At 35.7% G+C, this 19,341-nt stretch overlaps 1 protein-coding gene, 1 long non-coding RNA gene and 1 other non-coding gene across 3 annotated transcripts; all 3 read right to left on the reverse strand.

Annotated features, from left to right (window-relative positions):
- Positions 1–8,689: 8,689 nt before the first annotated feature.
- Positions 8,690–12,789, reverse strand: LOC110860082 (oxygen-dependent choline dehydrogenase). Its single transcript, XM_022109147.2, has 7 exons — positions 12,639–12,789; positions 12,395–12,576; positions 12,254–12,326; positions 11,706–11,831; positions 11,481–11,605; positions 11,245–11,415; positions 8,690–9,853 (listed from the first exon to the last, which is right to left on the reverse strand). Exons 1-7 carry the CDS (start codon positions 12,787–12,789, stop codon positions 9,530–9,532), a joined length of 1,152 nt encoding a protein of 383 aa, XP_021964839.1. The 3' UTR covers positions 8,690–9,529.
- A 679-nt stretch (positions 12,790–13,468) lies between these two features.
- On the reverse strand, positions 13,469–13,587 carry LOC118439043. Its single transcript, XR_004837205.1, has one exon. It is a non-coding gene; the product is annotated as a 5S ribosomal RNA (ribosomal RNA).
- A 2,347-nt stretch (positions 13,588–15,934) lies between these two features.
- On the reverse strand, positions 15,935–17,713 carry LOC118438981. The gene is made up of 4 exons (XR_004837173.1): positions 17,465–17,713; positions 17,284–17,369; positions 16,556–16,711; positions 15,935–16,490 (listed from the first exon to the last, which is right to left on the reverse strand). It is a non-coding gene; the product is annotated as an uncharacterized LOC118438981 (long non-coding RNA).
- Between the last annotated feature and the right edge of the window lie 1,628 nt (positions 17,714–19,341).

Raw genomic sequence — 19,341 nt, forward strand, 5'->3', positions numbered from 1 at the left:
ATATGCAAAACCAATAAACTCCAGAGATGAATACATTCTATAATTTTGATGAATTGGTAATTCTTAAATGATACACATTCACATTTGCCTGCATACGTTTGTCAAGCAAACCGTCCGCTAAATGATATGTACTCATTTCCTCCCTGTCTGTACATGAACAATGAGGGTATTCATTATTTCTTCGTATCGAACAAAATGGCATCCGTGAAGGTAGTAAAATCATAAAATAATTTAATATCATTTATTTGAAAATTGTAAAAAATTTTGGCGCACATAATTACTTGTCCAGTCCAATGTTATTTTATCCCGTTGGTTCTCCTCTTTCTTATATATTTTCGTTTTCTCGCAGACAATTTGCATAATTACGTGCATAATAGCCTTGACCCGAGTCTTGGAGATAGAGGGGAGTCGAAAGAGTATGGCGAAAAAAATCATAGGGGCTATTTTGCTTGCCACAGTTGAAGGAGCTATTGATGCCGCTGTGGAGGGAGATGGAAAAATCGAAATACACATCCCAACACAAAACCAAACGACCGTCGTGTATAAGGATGACTCAATTACAGCAATATGGTATCTTCTGGAGGAAATTGGTATGGGAATCATTTTTATGGGATGGGGTTATCTGTGTGCTAGGTAGGAAATCTTTACCTAGACCTCTCTCTGAAGCTCATGAACTACAAGAATTTGAACTTCTTCAGCCTTAAATCTCGCTGTATTCATTGTAAACTAGTTACTTATTACTATATTTAATGGTATTTATACTCAAAATTAGCCATTAAACTAAACCTTACTTATTTTAAAATTCTAAATTTTGCTTAAAAACCAAATTTTGTTAAACATTCCAAATTATGCTAAATGTAAAAAATTCCAAATCTTGTTAAAAATTATAAACTTGGTTAAAACTTCAAAGATTTTGTTGAGAATTCTAATTTTATTTAAAATCCTAATTTTGCTAAAAAACTTAATTTTGCTAAAATTCCTAATTGTTAAAAACCCATATTTTGTTAGAAATTTCAAACGTTAAACATCTTATTTTATTTTTTAAATTTATTTACAAATTCCAAATTTGTTAACTTCTAAATCTTGTTAAAAATTCCAAATTTATTATTACGCGTGGACCTATTACTTAAACGAACCCATTATCTAACATTCCTACTAATCCAAGCGTTATGCTCTGTTTATTATTTATCACTTATCATTTTTGATTCACAGACTCAAGATAGGGAGTGTATATTAATTATTTTAATTAATTATACAAATCGCATTATGTAATTAGTGCTTTACGGGCCCAATGCCTCGAAAGGCAATAAAACCAAATTACTATTATTATTATTTCTTCGTATCCGGAGTATCGTAAATTAGTTTACGAAAAAAAAACAAGGGGCCAGGTTTCGTAAAAATCGTAAGCGTAGTAACGCGTTTTTCGATGACAAAATCTTACGACGCTTACAAAATGTCGTAAGCGTCGTAAGTTATTTTACGATACGAAGAATACTAAGGACACGAAGAAATAATGAATACTGATAATTGAGGCCGCTCTAAAGTATAAGGTTTATTAAACACACGCTAGAAATTACAGTTGCTACGTAATAATTGTCTACTTAGGGTGCCACTCGTAGGAAGTAAGGCAATACGTATTGTTTGTTGCCTTAATACACACACAAAACGTCTTTACCACGACATTATACCATCAGATGAGAAACGGAGGCCAAGAAACAAAGAAAAAGTAAAAGTTTTCAAAATCGATAGATATTTGGCAGAGTATTTTGAGTCTCACAAGGAATGATCGCAGACTGTTGATCGTGTTTTGGGTACCCATAATGTTTTGTAAAAGTAGCTAGGGCCCCGGATGAAAGATCCATTCAAATTTCTGTGTAAAACTCATATACACATGGTGCAATAGATAATGAAGCGAAAGGATGCGAATAATTTACATCGTATAGTAAAGTTTGTTAAATTACTGTACTAAAAAAATAAACAACAGCGGGTGCCTCGTAACCTCACAGTTAAACCAACCTACTGAAATAACCTACACTACTGTTACAAACTTCTGGAGTTTCTATTTTGTCTTAAAAAGTAATTCATCGTTACCAATCTTATAAACATGGCACCTAGTAAAGATTTGAAATCTCCTACAAAAAACGGAAATACAGTGAAAACAAGAATTGCTGAGTTTAATTTCAGTCATATTAATAGTGCAAATAGTGAGACCAATAAGCGACCCAGAACTAGAAGTATGGTGTCACTAAATGACAGTACTAATGACGACCCATCACCTGACCCGCAAAATTGTGATACTATTATGCAATTCCTAACAAATCACGAACTTCGTATCAGCTCAAAAATAGATACTTTAACAGAAAATTTAAAGTGCTCTGTGTCAGATATAAAGGTCTGTCTCCTCGCCCACCAAACTGAACTGAATACATTAAAAAACGATGTCGCGAAACTAACAAAGGGGAATATTGGTTTGTCAACACGTATGGATTATCTAGAATGCCATAACAAACAAATAGAACGTGATGTAAAACGGATTAATCTTATAATTTCTGGATTATCCGACCCTCTTAACGAATCGCTGGAAGAATTGCGTATTATTGTTAATAAATTGCTCAGCAATATTGTCAAACAAGAGATAAACGTGGACTCTGTGTTGAGATTAGGTTCCCATAAGGCACAAGGGTGCAGACGAGTTATAGTGCGATTTAGTTGCTTATCGGACAGAGAAAGTGTATGGAATTCAAGGAAGGAAACCAAGCCGCCTATCTTTATAAATGAGGATCTTCCTTATACACTACGACGGGACTTTGCCATATTAAGAAAAAAAGCCAAAGAATTCAAAGACAATAACGAGAATTGTACTATAAACTGGAAAAATAAGTCGATAACATCGGACCGTGAATCTCACCAGGTGTGTAATGGCAGGCTCGTTGCGAATAAGAGGACAGAATCTGAGGGTGGGTCACATAGTCGATTAAACATCTTATCATCACCAGCAATACATAATAAAAGTAATATGCAAATTAGGTCTCACAACAATGAACGACATGGCCCTGTAAATCAAATCGATCGCACAACCGCAACAAGTGTAAGAAATAATAATATTTCATTTAGCAAGCCTTCGTTGAGATATAATAATCATTTTTTAGTTCCTCGCCGAACGAAGAAAATTCAAAAAACTTAACAATCGCCCACATCAACTTAAATTCAATACATAGTAAGTTTAATGAGCTCAAAACATTCCTATCCCTTAACGACATCGATATATTGTGTATAAGTGAGTCAAGACTTAAATCACATCATAATTTACGACAAATTCCAGGTTACGTGATATTTAGAAAAGACGCCAGACCCGATTCACATGACCGTGGTATTGCCATGCTAGTAAGAGACAATATTAAAGTAAAAAAACCTAATAACTTTCCTGATATCCCGTCCAACAATATTGAATATTTGACCCTAATCGTGCAATTACGTTTTAATAAGGAAATCATCATATCGTGTGTGTATCGCCATCCAAACTACAAGAAGGAAACCTTAACAGATGACTATGAATTTTTTGACGACTTCTTATCTGAATGCTGTAAATACCATAAAAATATGTATATCCTCGGTGACTTTAACCTACGTAATACAAAATCGGCTTCCCCCCTATACAAAATAATTAGTAAACTGACATCAGATAATTGACGAACCGACGAGAGGAAGTAATATATTGGACCTCATCATCACAAACAACAACCAACCCATTATAAACAAATCAGTATTCAACCCACACCTGTCTGATCATGCATATACAGAATGCATAATCTCCACTAAAAAACCAGTGCCGATTAAGAAGCAAAAACATATTAGAAACTACAGCAATATCAACCTTACGGATCTTGCGACATATATCAATAATATTGAAGCTAGTCAGGGAGACGTCGAAACAGTTACTCACGGTGTGATAAACGATATACTAGCTATCTATGATATACTAGCTCCAATTAGAACAGTTACTTATTATGTGCATCAACATAAAAAGTTTGTATCGTGCAAAACACGACAGATTATTAAGCAGCGAGACAAGGCGTACAAGGCATGTCGTCGTGACCCATCACCAGCTAATATCCAATCATTTAAGAACTACAAGTCACTCGTTAAAAGAAATATTCTGGAGGACACCAAACATGAATTTAATAAGAAAGTGGAGAAGCTTCACTTCTGGGGAGCTCTAGAAAAAATATACCCTCTACTAAGCCCTGCAGCTGAAATTAACTTGGAACCTGACACCGTAAATTCTTTTTTCGTGAACATCTCGACAAGGGACCACGCCCAAACACTGCCACCACTACCTACAAAACCCGCACTACTCTGGGACGACCTCGACCTTTCTTTTAAATTCTGGGAATTATCCACACAAGACATTCTGAAGGCGTGGAAAGGCACAAAAAACAAAGGATCGACATCCCTCGAGACGACCGGATTGTGCAACAAAATGATGAATATGTGTATGACATCTCCTAAATTTAGAATTATTATCATGAACTTATTTAACATGTATATTAATGAGGAAAGCGTCCCGAATATGCTTAAACTAGCTAAGGTGATTCCAATACCAAAGGTAAAAAATCCAGTATCGCCAAATGAGCTTAGACCGATAGCAATCCAACCTGTACTAACTAAATTATTTGGTAAATGTATATTCAACCAACTTTCTATTTATCTTGAATCTAATAATTTGTTGTCAGAATTCCAGTTCGGCTTTCGCAAGTTCCATTCCACCACGCATGCCCTAATAGCGGTCACTGATTTTGTATACAAAGCATGGGAGAATGATCAAGTATGTATTATGGTGGCGCTGGATGTTGCGAAGGCCTACGATAAGGCCTGCAAAGAGGTTCTACTACACAAACTAAAATGGTATGGAGTAGATTCTAAACTTGTGAGGTCATTTCTAGAAAATAGGCAACAATTTGTATGTATCTCCTGCAATAATTGTACTAAAACATCTAGCAAGCGTCCTACTAATCTAGGTTTTTCTCAAGGGTTATGTATTAGTTGTATTCTGTTTTTGATAATGATGAACGACCTGCCGTATCATTTAAAACACAGTTTATGTGTTATGTTTGCCGATGACAGTGGTGTGTTAATTTCTGGTGATATTGATCATATAGAACAAGTTGTAAATAATCTGAATGATGATCTGGATAGGAGTATGCGTTGGATGGAAGCAAATAGGCAAGAACTGAACGTAAATAAATGTGAATTTATTGTATTTGCCCCCCGTAAATTAAAATCTGCTGTATCAGATATTGTTATACAAATTAACGACACACCTATTAGAAGGGTTACTTGTACAAAATTATTGGGGGTATTATTGGATGAAGACCTTAAGTTCAATAATCAATGTGATAAGGTAATAAAAAGTTGTAACAGCTCTCTTTGGTCACTTGGTCCCCTAAAAAATGTCGTGGAACGCAAGAATAAGGTACTATTAATACATGCACTGGTATTCTCTAGTCTGTTATACGCATCTCCTGTATGGCTATTTGGTAAGAATAATTTAAAGTGTGTAAATAAGGTAATCAGAAAATGTGCAAGATATGTATGCAATAAAGGGAAATATGACCCTATATCCGATGACTTATCAGTCGACTTGGAATGGTTAGTAGCGGAAAATATGGTGCAGGCTGAGTTGTGTAAATGTGTGTCTAAAATGCTAAATGGCTGCTGTCCCAAATATTTTGCCAATTATGTACCAATAAGCACCGTTATATATAGAAATACTCGAAATAATACTTACTATAAGCCAGATATTTTAATTAGCAATAATATGGCCAAAAAGTCCTTTAAATATAGGGCAGCAATGTCATGGTCTAATCTACCATTAAATTTAAAAAATGAGCATGGAAGGATGAGTCTAATTATGTTTAAAAAAGAGGTGAAGAAGTACTTTTTAAATGTCCAGAATACAAAAAGATTTATAGAATTATTCGAGTTATTCGATTCGGATGAGTATCAAGATTTTCTATGACGTAATCATCATTTGGTATATGTATGTACAAGCAAAATGAAAATTGTGTAATGTATGACTTTCTTTTTTATCCTTGAGGTGTAAAGTCCCATGCAGTGGGGTGCCTCATTGAAATAAATCAAATCAAATCAAATCAAAATAGCTTGGCGCCAAAGTTAAAAAACATGATTTTTGACCAACTTCAAACCTTCTTAGTTTTAAATTTCTGCGGGATTTTCAAAATTTTTGGAATGAAATGGTCAGAAAAATTGAAGATAGTAATAAAAAATCACTATTTTTTTATATTTTTCGACGCTGTGAAATTTCTAAATTTAAAAAAAAGTTTTCAACTTTTCGTTGAAAATTTAACTCTTTGTTATTATTTTCATGCAATTTTTTTGAAAACCTAATACGTATTTCAAAAGTTATGGAGGTTTGAAATGTTAAATCCTACGAATTTTACGAAATTAGCGCCACGCAATGGCACCAAATAAATATGAATTTTACCCGGAAATATGAACGGATCCTTCATGAGGGACATAATATGTAGCTTTCAAAAAATATTGTGAGTTCATTGACTGTTCCATGTGAGTGAAGACATTGAAAAGTTTTAAACTTTAAACAAATACAGAGCGTTTGACTTTCAAAAATTTTTGCATGGATTAGTTCATATGGTTCGTAGTTGCAACTGATCCCTTATTCAAATTTGCAGTAAAAGTAATTGTAAAATTCGTCAAATTTATTATTCACCAAATTACAAAGCAGAAAATTTTATATGTATCAAACACAAATTCAGAATTCAGCCACCGTAAAGTTAGAACTCTGCAGAGCGACCCAAGCCTCAAAGTAAAAATCTGGCATTGTGCCCTGCGTCCCGACCTGTGTCGATCCATAGATATCGAACCATAGATTTATCCTATCCAGTTCTTGCCCAAGACTGAGGGTCACGTCGTAAATGAAATCATTCCCAACTTGCAATTCTTGCGAGAGACGTCTCGTCACTGGATCAACATAAATTCGTTGTTGCTGCACGCCATCTATGAATCCGTACACAATGGAGAACTTCATGAGTTCAAGTTCCCCCATCAAGCGCGGGTGGGGACGCTCTAAAACGGTACGGTTCGATTCCACTGTGCAGATCCGACGCCCAATGGTACTTCATCGGATACCCTGTCCCATTAGGATGTAGATACGTCCATGACGTATTCATCGTCAAGACGACCCGGACCATTTCCGGCATCAAGGAAAAAGCTGGATGGTCATCGGGAACTTCAGCCTGTGTCATGATTCCCCCAACGGAAAAGATTTCCCTCCCGGTCAAATGTCCATTTGCCTCCATGCCCGTGATCAGTTGGGTAAACATCTCTCCTTGCGTGGGCATAGTGGAATATTTCCAAATTACATGGGCAACCTCTGGACCGTATGGTTTACTTTGTGCGCCATACATTTCTGTGACATTTACCACATAACGGGATGCCACAGAGGGCGCCCTGGGTAAGGTTGATGACGCCCTAAAACCAATACTTACCTTGTTGACCTGGCGGGAAAAAATTAGGTGAATTTAAATTATGTCCCTGGGAATAAATCTATTTAGCTATAATACATGTGCCTTCCAACTGCAGAAAAGTGTTAACCGTGTCGGCAACATTTTTTGTTACAAAGGCCGTGACTTTTCAACCGGTACAGGATTTAGTTACTCTATCGACAGCAGACTTATATAGTTCCCCCGCCTTACTATTTATTTATAATCTCGTCCACAAATTATTTTAAGGAGCAAGTCTCAACAGACTTATGTAGATAGATATGTCTATCTGAAAAAGAAATCTAACACCAAATTCACTTTGATAAATAATACAACTTTGCATATGTACACACACCCCACTGACCCCCGGCTAAAATAATACAGGACCAATCGGACCTTTGCCCGGACCTCCAATTGTTTAATGCCACATTTAAGGTTTGACTCCGATAAATAAATCCATCGTGAATAAATTCTTGTTTTACAGTTCCTTACTCATCCGTACATAATTTCATTAGTCGAAATCCAACCTGGTCGAGTAGAGGAGTTAATGATTAACCAACTACTTCCATAAATATGTACATATGTACGGACTCAAGTGTGGAGTTGTTCTCATAATATGTGTGTGACACATACATACATATTTACAACTCAATTGCTTCGTTATCTTTTTTCATTCTTGCTTTGAGATACTGACAATCCATCAGTTTGTACTGTGCCATTGGGTCAAAAGCTGCAACGTGTAATCTTGTATTTATTAATTTACATCGTCTAAAATTTTGGAGGCGATGGTCAAGGGCAGCGTTGAACGCCTACATTTTTTTACGCCATGATTTTTTTAATTTTAAGGTATTTGACATGAAAGAATGTGAAATTTATGTTTCGCCAAATGTGGTTTTACGAGTTTTTCATTTTCGCCAAATGCGACAAAAAATTCACCATCCGGTATTTTCATGATAATCTTTTTACCGTGTTGGCGAAAATTTATTTTCGCCAAAGCGGCTTTCGCCAAACTGTCTCTGTTACTCGCTCAACGTTTGCCGAGAAATCCTGACTTTTCTTTATATTGCCCTTTATTTACGTATGTATGAAAAAGGAAAACATTTCCATGATTTCCATCCCTTCGCATCTCGACGTTGCTACTCGCTCCACTTTGTTTAATAGCATCCCTCACGTGCATGAGTCACAGGCTGTGACTCATTTAGTGATAAGAAATCCTGGGGAGACATTTTTAAGTAGAAATTGAACCCTGCTATTTCCACTTGCAAGTACATACTAAAAACTCCAGATTTTTTTCTCTAGATTATTTATTATCTTCGCTTTGTTGAATTTTAAATTTACTTTCAAATAATTAATAGTTTGTGATTGTTTAATTTGAATATCCAACTGAAATGGAGGATTTACTTCCTTTAATTTCTAATATAAAAGAGGTATTTGCTCGTTGTGGCAAGGAATTTGGGTTTGGTAAGTGGTATTTTTGCCTTCGAGAATTATTACTAATTCTTATTTTAGCCAGTATTGCTTAATTACTTCAATTAATTACTACTTGCTTACATATGAAGTAATTAATTAATTAATTAATTACCACTTAATGAATTATTAATTACAATTACATTGTCACAAAGTAATTAAAATCTACATAGTTAGTAATTACTTTCTCGATTTTTCTTTCAATTAATTACTGTCTTATGGTCGTATGTAGATCTGCCACAAATTGCTCTCTTGGGTGGGAAGGGTACCGGAAAGTCCAGCCTCCTTGAAGCTCTTGTCGGGAAAGATTTCCTCCCCCGCAGCGCGACAAGAACTGCGGAATTCCAATTGTCTCGAGCATGGAATTTTTCTGCATCGACCTCGGGAAAAGATACACGATTTTTCCCTGATTAGAGAAGAAATTGCCAACCAGACAGTTAATCTCGCAGGTGAAGGGCGAAATATCTCCCGCATTCCAATCACGTTGACGATCTTCTCACCGCTTGAAGTGGCGGATCTTAATTTGATTGATTTGCCAGGTTTTATAAACTTGGGACAACATAAAAGAACACGGTGGGGCGATCACCCGGGTTTCGAATCGGTTGCAAATGGATGGTGACCGATAAGTTTGGCCAATCTGGTCGTGCCCTTGACGTTACTTTAAACATTTGTGGACCTTCACCAAAATATGCGAGAGGTCCTTCGCCACGCTGATATTGTGCAACAAATGCTTCGGTAGCGTCTGGATGCATGACTTGATGAAACAGGGAAATATTATCAGATTCCGGATACCACGGTCCAAGCCAGAGGGCTGGGTGTTCGGAAACGTTTTTACCGAGAGCGGGTAGTGGAACCTTGACAGGAATCTGGAAAAATTTCAACACTTTGCTTCATACTTGTTCCAATTTGTTTCCTTGGTCCAAAATTCTTTCACTTCGAAAATGAATTTGATCTTTTCCTTCATTATTCATTCATTGAATGAGTAATTCAGGCATTCGTTCGTCCAATGTATTTAGCAGGTCGAAAAATAAATGAATAACAAGCACACTCATTTATTTTAAAATGTTGAATTATTCATTCATTCAATGAATTATTCATTCATTATTAATTAACTCAATGAATAATTCCTTCATTCACTCATCCCATGTATTTAACATAGGTAGAAAAATGAATGAATAAAAAACCCACGCATTTATTTTAAATTTTGCATTATTCATTCATTATTCATTCATTCATTATTCATTCATTAAATGAATTATTCACTCATTCAATCTTCATTTCGTAATAATTAAGTGAACGTGAACAGATATGCTTTGCTTATATGAATTGAAATTTACAAAACATTCCAATTGATGGACGCCTGAATGTCAATTTTTAGCCCGAACCAGGGCTTATGTAATTGTCGTGTCCGTCTGTCTGTCTGTCTGTCTGTCTGTCTGTCTGTCTGTCTGTCTGTCCGTCTGTCTTTCGATAACTCTCGAACGAGTTGACCGATTGACTTGAAATTTTTACCATATGTATATTGGACAAAGTTAGGAAACGAGTTCGAAGATGGGCGAGATCGGTCCAGTGGTTGACCGGTGGGGGTCATGGGAGTGGGTTGGGTATTATGCACCAAAATTTCAAAATTGTCATAGAAAGCTGAAATTTGGCATAGAGGTTGCTAATGGCTCCTAATGAAAGAATATGAAGTGAAATTGGAAAATTTGTCAACCGGAGGTACCCGAGGGGGTGACCCATACCGATTTTTCAAAATCATCCAATCGAGCTGAAATTTGGTACAGAGGCTGCTAATGGCCCTTAGTGGAAGAATATGAAGTGAAATTGGTAAAATTTTTGTGTATAGGGACCCGTGGGGTGACCCATACCGATTTTTGGAAATCGTCGTAAGAAGCTGAAATTCGGCAGGGTGATAGTTAATGGATTCTCATGAAATACTATGAAGTCAAATATGAACAAAAAGTAACCAGAGAGGCGCTAAGGGGTGACCCATACCGATTTCTAAGAGTTTATATATTCAGCTAAAATTTAGTGTGGAATCGAAAAATGACTTAGGACTAGAATTTAGGAGTGTTGAATTTCGAAATTTTTATACGAACAGCCTCCAGTGCTCGTGGTATTTGGTTCAAAGTTATACTACCAATTGACGTTAGTTAATGCAAGAACTAGTGAAAAATGGTATAATATTCTGACAAACATGGGTTTACTAATCACTCCTTGCTCGGGCTGAGCAAAGCTGTGCTGATAGGTTTTTTACCTCTGCAGCCTCCAAAGTTTCAATTGGTCCGATTCCAGATTTCATGAGAAGCAACGGTGTTGAGAAAACCCCAGCGCTCACGATAACTTCTTTGGACGCGTAACTTATTTGAGGATGTCCATGACGCGTGTATGCCACGCCGTAGGCTTCATTGTTAGCATTCAGTAAAACCTGATTTTGACGAAAGCAAATTTTCGGTCGGAAACTTATAATGATAAAAAAAATGAAATTATCACCTCAGAAACGTTCGCGTATCGGACCACGGTTAAATTTTCTCTCGTATTTTCGTAAGGCTTCACAAATTCGGCATATGTGCTGCTCCTCTGCCCATTACGCGTTGGTGTGTTGGATGGTTGGAAACCTGACAGGAAATTTGCATAAAATATGGTTTTGAAATTTTGCGAAAAACTTGACACCAAATTTGACGTTTTGCAAAATTTCCGTATTAGATAAATACTCACTTTCAGTTTGATATCCGTTTGGATCGCCAATTTTATATCCCAATTCCCTTCCAGCCTCAAACCAAATTGGAAGAATGGGAAATTCCACCGATTGAACGACAATTGGTCCATCGGTTCCGTAGTATCCTAAAGTTGTTACAAAATAAATAAATTTCCTAAATAAATTTCCGTAGTATCCTAAATAAATTTTTAATTTGATGCTTCGTGCTTATAACATACTAGCGTATAAGCCCGTCTCCCACCCGGCGTGAACTATAAGCTGGCAATGTCTATCGGCAAAAGAGGTCAAAGCAAATGACTTTTCGCGCCATTCGAAACTTGCCTTTCTTTACTTTCACTTCAGTTGCGGAACATTTGCTTTCACTTCCGTTGCCGACAGACATTACCAGCTTATAATATAGATTTTTAAATTTACTTACTCTAAAAATCTTCCTCTGAATGCTGTGTTCTCTGCCAGGTTTCAGTTTTTTTGAAAAATTCCACAACATTTTCATATTCCCAGCTGCTGTCATTTAGGAGCTGGGCAACGTTATCGTAATCTTTCGGACTGCCACGATTGTGCACCAAATCATTGTGAGATCCCGACCCTCCCAACATTTTGCCCGTGTGAACAGTCGCCACCTTAAATTGATAAAGTGTTTAGAAACTATTTAGAAACCTGCTGGGTCATTTTCATTAATTTTTCTTACCCCTCCATACGTCATGTCGACCGTCTTAAAAAAATAATTAATATCTGGATCGCTGCCTACAGTTCCAGAGAAAAATGGGACCGCCGCTGCTGGGGGAGGAGATCCACCAGCCTCCAAAAGTAGGACGGAGAATTTTTCTGATAATCTCCCGGCCAGTAAGCAACCCGCCGTTCCGGCTCCGACTGTCGGAGAAAACAAAAACGATTAGAAATTAAAACATTAAAAAACTTATAAATAAATTTACCAATTATGAAGTCGTAAGTTTTGGGTAGAGGTAAGCTCGAGTCATTTTCCAGTTCTATCGTGGTTTTCGCAATATCCGCGATTTCGGCCTGTTTTGCAAATAGTTGGATCATAAGAGCCACACTTCCGAGAAGGAATGCGGCAATCTCCATCCTTGCAAAAAATGCAAACGCAATTAAATACGGGTAGATTTTAGCGTGTTGACTGTCTAACTGAAAGTGAAACTATAACGTTTTTAATGAGTGCAGCTCACCTTAAATATGCTGCTCAGTACACGTATATTAATAATATGTAATCAGTTGACATAAATATGTACGTGGCACTGTTGAGCTTATCTATCTAATTTATAAACTTATCTCAAATTGAATATGTCAGAACTTGTCTGAGTGATACTTCAATCACAAAGAACACAATCATTAATTAACTTAACTGCAAATTTGTGAGCACATGATGATGTCCTTTGTCCGCCTGGTCTGGTCTAAATAATTGGTCGATCGACCTTTGATTTTGTTCATGACGACGATATATAGTGATGACTGAAAGAAATGATGTGCATAACTCGGTGAGAAATCAAGTAATCTGAGTCCGATGTCGGTTTTTGACGGTTTAGTACTTCATCATTTATTTATTTCCTAGGGAATCAAAAAAGCGCATACATACACATCTAGTGGCTACACTTTATCCGATATTTATGTGTAAAATTATACCTCGTCAGTCACGCTAGTCCATAAAAAATTGAGCAACGAAAAAGATTTTTAACGCCAAGTGTTTTAAATGTTTTAAATTATTAATCCCAGTACCACCAGTGTAAAAATCTGCCAAAAAATGTTACGCCAAGGGCACCCGGGATTCCCAAGCGGTCACCCATCCAAGTACTAACCGGGCCCGACGTTGCTTAACTTCAGTGATCGGACGAGAACTGGTGTATTCAACGTGGTATGGCCCTTGACGAAAGAACACAAACTTTCGCCACCACTTGTCACGACTACTTACTGACAAATATGCATACTTTACATAAACATTCACAATCCATAGCTTATTCATGTATGTATGAAAAAATAGCAAATGCTCATGCACACGCACCTATCGCGACCATTTACCTATGCGAAAGACTGAATGCACACATAATTAATGTAAATGTCTAACAATGCGATGGTGTGAGGTGGTTATCGCCGATATCCACCGGACTATTTTAAATTGTTCACCCTCAAAAATAAATGGACTCGTATTTTTTCATTTTCCTGAATGGGCGTGTTCACGTCGTTTTGCGGAATTTTCAAAAAAATTTCAGCCAAAATTCGGATTTTTAAAAACGCTGTTACTTTTAGAATTTTAAACCCGATTTCAAAAAATAAACCCAATTTGAGTTCAGAATTTCATCCCTGAAAATATAAAAATTCATTTTTTAAAATTTTAAAAATTTGCTATTTTCATGCTATTTCTGAGTCTTTGTAAACCCAAAAAACGATAATTTTTTGAAAATTAAAATTTTTTAAAAATGAATTTTTATATTTTCAGAGATGTAATTCTGACCAAAAAATGGGTTTATTTTTTGAAATCGGGTTAAAATTCTAAAAGTTACAGCGTTTTTAAAAATTCGAATTTTGGCTGAAATTTTTTTTGAAAATTCCGCCACAGGCGTAAACATGACCATTCAGAAAAACGAAAAAATACGGGTCCACTTATTTTTGAGCGTGAACAATTTAAAATTAGTCCGGTGGAGATCGGCGATAACCACCTCACACCTCCTCATTGTAAGTGAATTTTGTTACACATGCTGTGTAACAAAAATTGAGAATATTTATTTATTTAAGTCTTGGGTTTAGATCCACCCCAGGGTTGTGAGTGGAGTCGGACATATAAATATAAACCGTTCTAAACGGGGAAGAAGAGCTCGTTCTCTGAAAATAATCCGCAAATTATGTGCAATGCGTTATTTATAGTTCGCCAAATTTTACTAAATAAGTAAATATAACCAAATTCAAATTTGTTGACGTACCCATGAAGCATTTCAGGTTTTATGAATATCGACACAGTTTGTGGATTCATTTCAGATTCGCATGTTTGCATTGCAACAAATTTTTTGAAATATATTTTGCTAACTTAAACTAAACCTGGAGATACCAAGATGTCATCTTGTAGATGGCAGATGATTTTGCCAGGAAAAAAATTCGAGAGAGCTATTATACAAACTTTAATTTGTTAATGACTTACTAACGATGCAGACTAGTGATGAATACCCCCAATTAGTGATGCCGGTGAGTTTTAAATGGGTTGAGATGAGTTAGCCTTAAATGCACTATAACTATTCACCAAGTTATGCAAAATTTAATTTTTTAGCATTTTTGGACTCCAAGATAAGTTTGGGTCGGAATGGTACAAGTGTCAAATAACTACAAAAATTTCTACCTGTTTAATTTGACGCTAAACTTTAAAAAAGTCGAAATTTTTCTGTTATTTGAAACTTATACCATTCCGACCCTAATTTATCTGGGAGTCCAAAAATGATAAAAAATTAAATTTTGCATAACTTGGTGCATAATTATAGTGCATTTTAGGCCAACTCATCTCAACTACCCTAAACTACCCCCAATGAAAGGGCTCTCCTCGTCGGTTATGCGAGATATAAATTTGTTTTCATACTGTTTGGAATCTATTCACCAACAAGCTAAATTTTTTCAATGGTGCAAGTTCAGGGAAAAATATACAATTTAACAAAATATAAGAAGCACATTTTGGTGAGAGGATATACATACTTCAACTGTTTCTGGAGGCTTTCATTTAACAGTATTTTTATTTAAAACGATTTTCAAACTGTTATAAGGACTGGACTTTAAAAAACTTTACACTTTTATTTCAACTTGACAAAGCTTTCTACAACAAACATTGTCTTCATGAGGGTATAAATTTCCAATTATTTTTCTGTCGGAATATCACTTCAAAAAATTTTTTTGACTACAAAATTACAATGTTTCCCTGGAAAATTTATGGGGATTTTAAATATGAGGGGAAGGATCACTGGTAAGCAGATAGAATTTATTCGTTTTCCATCCTGTATATTCATGCTGGCTGGATTTTTCTTAATATGTAATTCTTCTTTAATTTTTCGGTGATAAAATATTTTATTGTTATTGGTTTGGTTTCAAACTACTACAAAAATTACGCTACCGTTTATCAAGTCTTATTAGTCTGAAAAAATTCTGAAAGATTACCTGGCAGTTAAAATAAAATTTTCTGAATAGAAATTTGTAAACCATCCTCGTATCTTTATTTTCCAACAGTTTTGCTATTGTTGCCAATGATGAAATTATTTAAAATAAGGTCGTCTTTATTGATTCCCAATTTTAGCCATTACATTTGAATTACAAGTGAACCAAACCTCACATAAGTGAGAAATAGATGGTCTCAGGTTCCTAACTATGGTGCCCGTAGTGCAATGGACACCGCACAGACCTGTGCAACAAGTCAGAGAGGAAAACCACAAGGGAAAAAACTCTCTGCTAGTACTGGGAATTGAACCCAGAACCTCCATTCGGCTTGAAGCACAGTGTGATGACCACTCGGCCACCACTGCCTGCCATAGATATCCTAGGATTTAAGTAATATGTACATATATATATGGACAAATAAAATACTCAGAAAAATTATCGGGCCCTCTTGCGACTAATAATATTGGGCGAACAGAAGTGGTATACATAAATTAATAATTGCAATATTGAGACATTCCTGGCCTAGGTAATACTCACACTTCAGATTTGATTCCCATAACAATTGGCTTGGCCAGCGTAGGTACAGCCAACGGAATCGTCTCCATTGTTGTAACCACCACGGTTATAACCTCGGTTGTATCCGCCTGCACCAGGAAACGACGAAAAAGTATAATTAAATAAATTATAATTCAAGTGTTAAATCTCTCACCTCTACCATAACCATAACCACGACAGTAAGGATTATTATTTGCATTCCAAAAACCGTTGTATTGGCAGCCCGGCGAGAAATTATATCCATAATTACAACATCGAGGTGTCCAATTTCCTCCCCTTCCATATCCATAATACTGCCGCTTGTTGCGAACTGAAATTATGAAACAAGATTTATAGCCTCAAAAGACGGAAATTATTAGATATTAATGCTAGGAGTAGGGCATCCAAAATCGGTTTTTCCGATTTCCCAAAAAACGGTTTTATAAAAAATCGGTTTTACCATTTGTTTCACCGGTTTTTACACAGTCGAAAACTTACTAAAATAAAGTAAAATAGAATAAAATAGAATAAAATAAAATGTTTTGAAACTAGTATTTAATGTTTCCTATTGTTAATATAAGAATTAATTGTTCTACAATTCCTTATTCCCAAGTTTACATTTAATGTTAATTTTGCATTCAATTTCTTGTTATTATATTTGGAAGCTTTTTTTAAATTTGCGTTGAAACCCGATTTTTAAAATCGGTTTTAGTGCAAATCGAAAACCGGTTTCCTAAAATTTTCCAAAATCCCATTAATCTAAAACAGGGTTTATCACAATTTCAAAAATCGGAATCATCGAAAACCGGTTTTCAAAATCTTCCGATTTTGGGCGCCCCAACCCAATATGTTGATGATATTCATAATTTCTAACGTTTCGTAACGTTAGTACCGTAAAATTACTTTTGTATGCCTCGTTAGATTTTGTCGTCGAAAATCGCGTTACAATTTTTACCACCCCTCGTTTTTTCGTGAACCATTTTACGATACTATGGATACGAAAAAATAATTAATACCCTCATCGTAGAATATAATATTACATAGTAATAAATATAATATTTATGCGTATCTGTTATACAAATACCTGAAGCAGCATCCGAGTTACCCACGATGGACGAATTAATTTCATTCATTGGGGAGTTATCACTAACAAGGGAAACCTCCGAGGTGCCGGTTGAATCCAGGGTTCCCACCTATACCAAAATGACCACAATATGCGATTTATGACGTAAAGTGAAGGAATTTACGTGCAAAAATCACTTTTCGTCAATCTGTGACGATATTTGTGACGAGCGTGTGACCACCGTTGAGAGTGGATTCAGACGACGAAGCGTGCGACTCGGATATTGCAAAGACCTCTCGCTTTATTAAAATTCTTCATTAATTAATATAATTTTACTTTATTTAAAACTCGAACAAAATCATGTGGATGTGAATTAGTGTCCTTATTAGTTAGTGGGTGATGGTGGTATTCAACAAAAATGTGGTCGACACAGTTGCAAATTAAATAGATCACATTGCACATTTGATGAAACTTTCCATTGGAAATACATAAATCCATTTCGCACTTTCACATGTTGATGAGAATAACAATTCGTGAACATTTTAAAATGTATCTTTATGTACATGTTTATATGTATTTAAGTAATCATCTACATATGTCACATTTTAATGTGCATATCGCTTCAAAATCAGTCCCAGAATTTAACAATTTATTCCATAAATGAAAACACTTTTTGCTATGTTTAAATTTAGGACGATTTATTTGTTGGTCTACCGTTGGTTCCAAATTTACCATTTTGCCAATTTCAACACAGTCTCAAAAATTAGAATTAAGTTTGTCATTATGAATAAGAATTTTAAAAATTCAATGAAAATTGGGGTTTGTAATAAAAATGATATATTTATAAACACGATCATGTGTTCAGCCAGCATCTCCGCCGGATGTCTCACGACGAAACTCTATGCTATCCGTGCTCACACGCTCGTCACAAATATCGTCACAGATTGACGAAAAGTGATTTTTGCACGTAAATTCCTTCACTTTACGTCATAAATCGCATATTGTGATCATTTTGGTATAGGTGGGAACCCTGGATTCAACCGGTACCTCGGAGGTTTCCCTTGTAAGAAATTCGGCAGAATTTGATTCCTGGCGTTCTTCCGCGAATATGGCCACTACGAGGAAACCAAGTAAGACAGCAGCGACATAGGATTTCATCCTAGTTTGTGGGTAAATAGCGATTGAAATCTGCTTGGCAAACTAAACTTTTAAGAATGACTGGTTGAACGGCAAAGAGTATTTCTTTTATATTGATTGTCTCACCCGTCATGATAAGATTTTACCATTTACCTTTTTAATGCATTGTCTCACCCGTCATCCTCTTTATTGCCAAGATTTTACAATTTATCTGCTTCATACATGCGTAGCTTAGGAGCAAATTAAGTCAATATAAATATTTGACGTCAATAAATATCTATATTCAACCCATTGGTAGTGATGGAATTGAATTGTCATCAGACCTTTTTTATTGCAGTTTTGCATCCTATAAATATCAATATGTGTCTATGTAGTGTCTCACCGAATGCTTCCAAACCAGGTAAAAATGCACACTTAAATATGATACATACATATGTACATATAATGGATAAAAAAAACTATAAAAAATGGCTGTATTTATTCCTGCATTGTAAAAGAAATCGTCCTCCTGCAATTTATACAAAGTCATACATATTTACATAAGCTTTCATCTCGTCAAGCTCGCAATTTCGTATTAGTACTCAAACGTCAAGTGAGAGGACAAACGAATGTTTTTTCATACGATTTAAAACAGGGTGAATTACTTATGAATTGAAAGTATAAATCAAGCATTGTAGTTTGCATAAATTAATTGGATGGCTACATGGAAAAGCGTAGTTAGTCAAACTAAACTAGCAGTTTAACCTCAATTAATACATATA

Source organism: Folsomia candida, unplaced genomic scaffold, assembly GCF_002217175.1.
Source record: "Folsomia candida strain VU population unplaced genomic scaffold, ASM221717v1 Fcan01_Sc029, whole genome shotgun sequence".
NCBI classification, from domain to species: domain Eukaryota; kingdom Metazoa; phylum Arthropoda; class Collembola; order Entomobryomorpha; family Isotomidae; genus Folsomia; species Folsomia candida.

Excerpts from the sequence above, each read along its gene's own strand:
- LOC110860082 (XM_022109147.2), bottom strand. The coding sequence starts at position 12,789 with ATGGAGATTGCCGCATTCCTTCTCGGAAGTGTGGCTCTTATGATCCAA. Across the intron at positions 12,327-12,394 it reads TCGACATGACGTATGGAGGG|GTGGCGACTGTTCACACGGG; the intron begins GTAAGAAAAATT and ends TATCAATTTAAG. Across the intron at positions 9,854-11,244 it reads AAACTTTGGAGGCTGCAGAG|ATTCCTGTCAAGGTTCCACT; the intron begins GTAAAAAACCTA and ends AAATTTTTCCAG.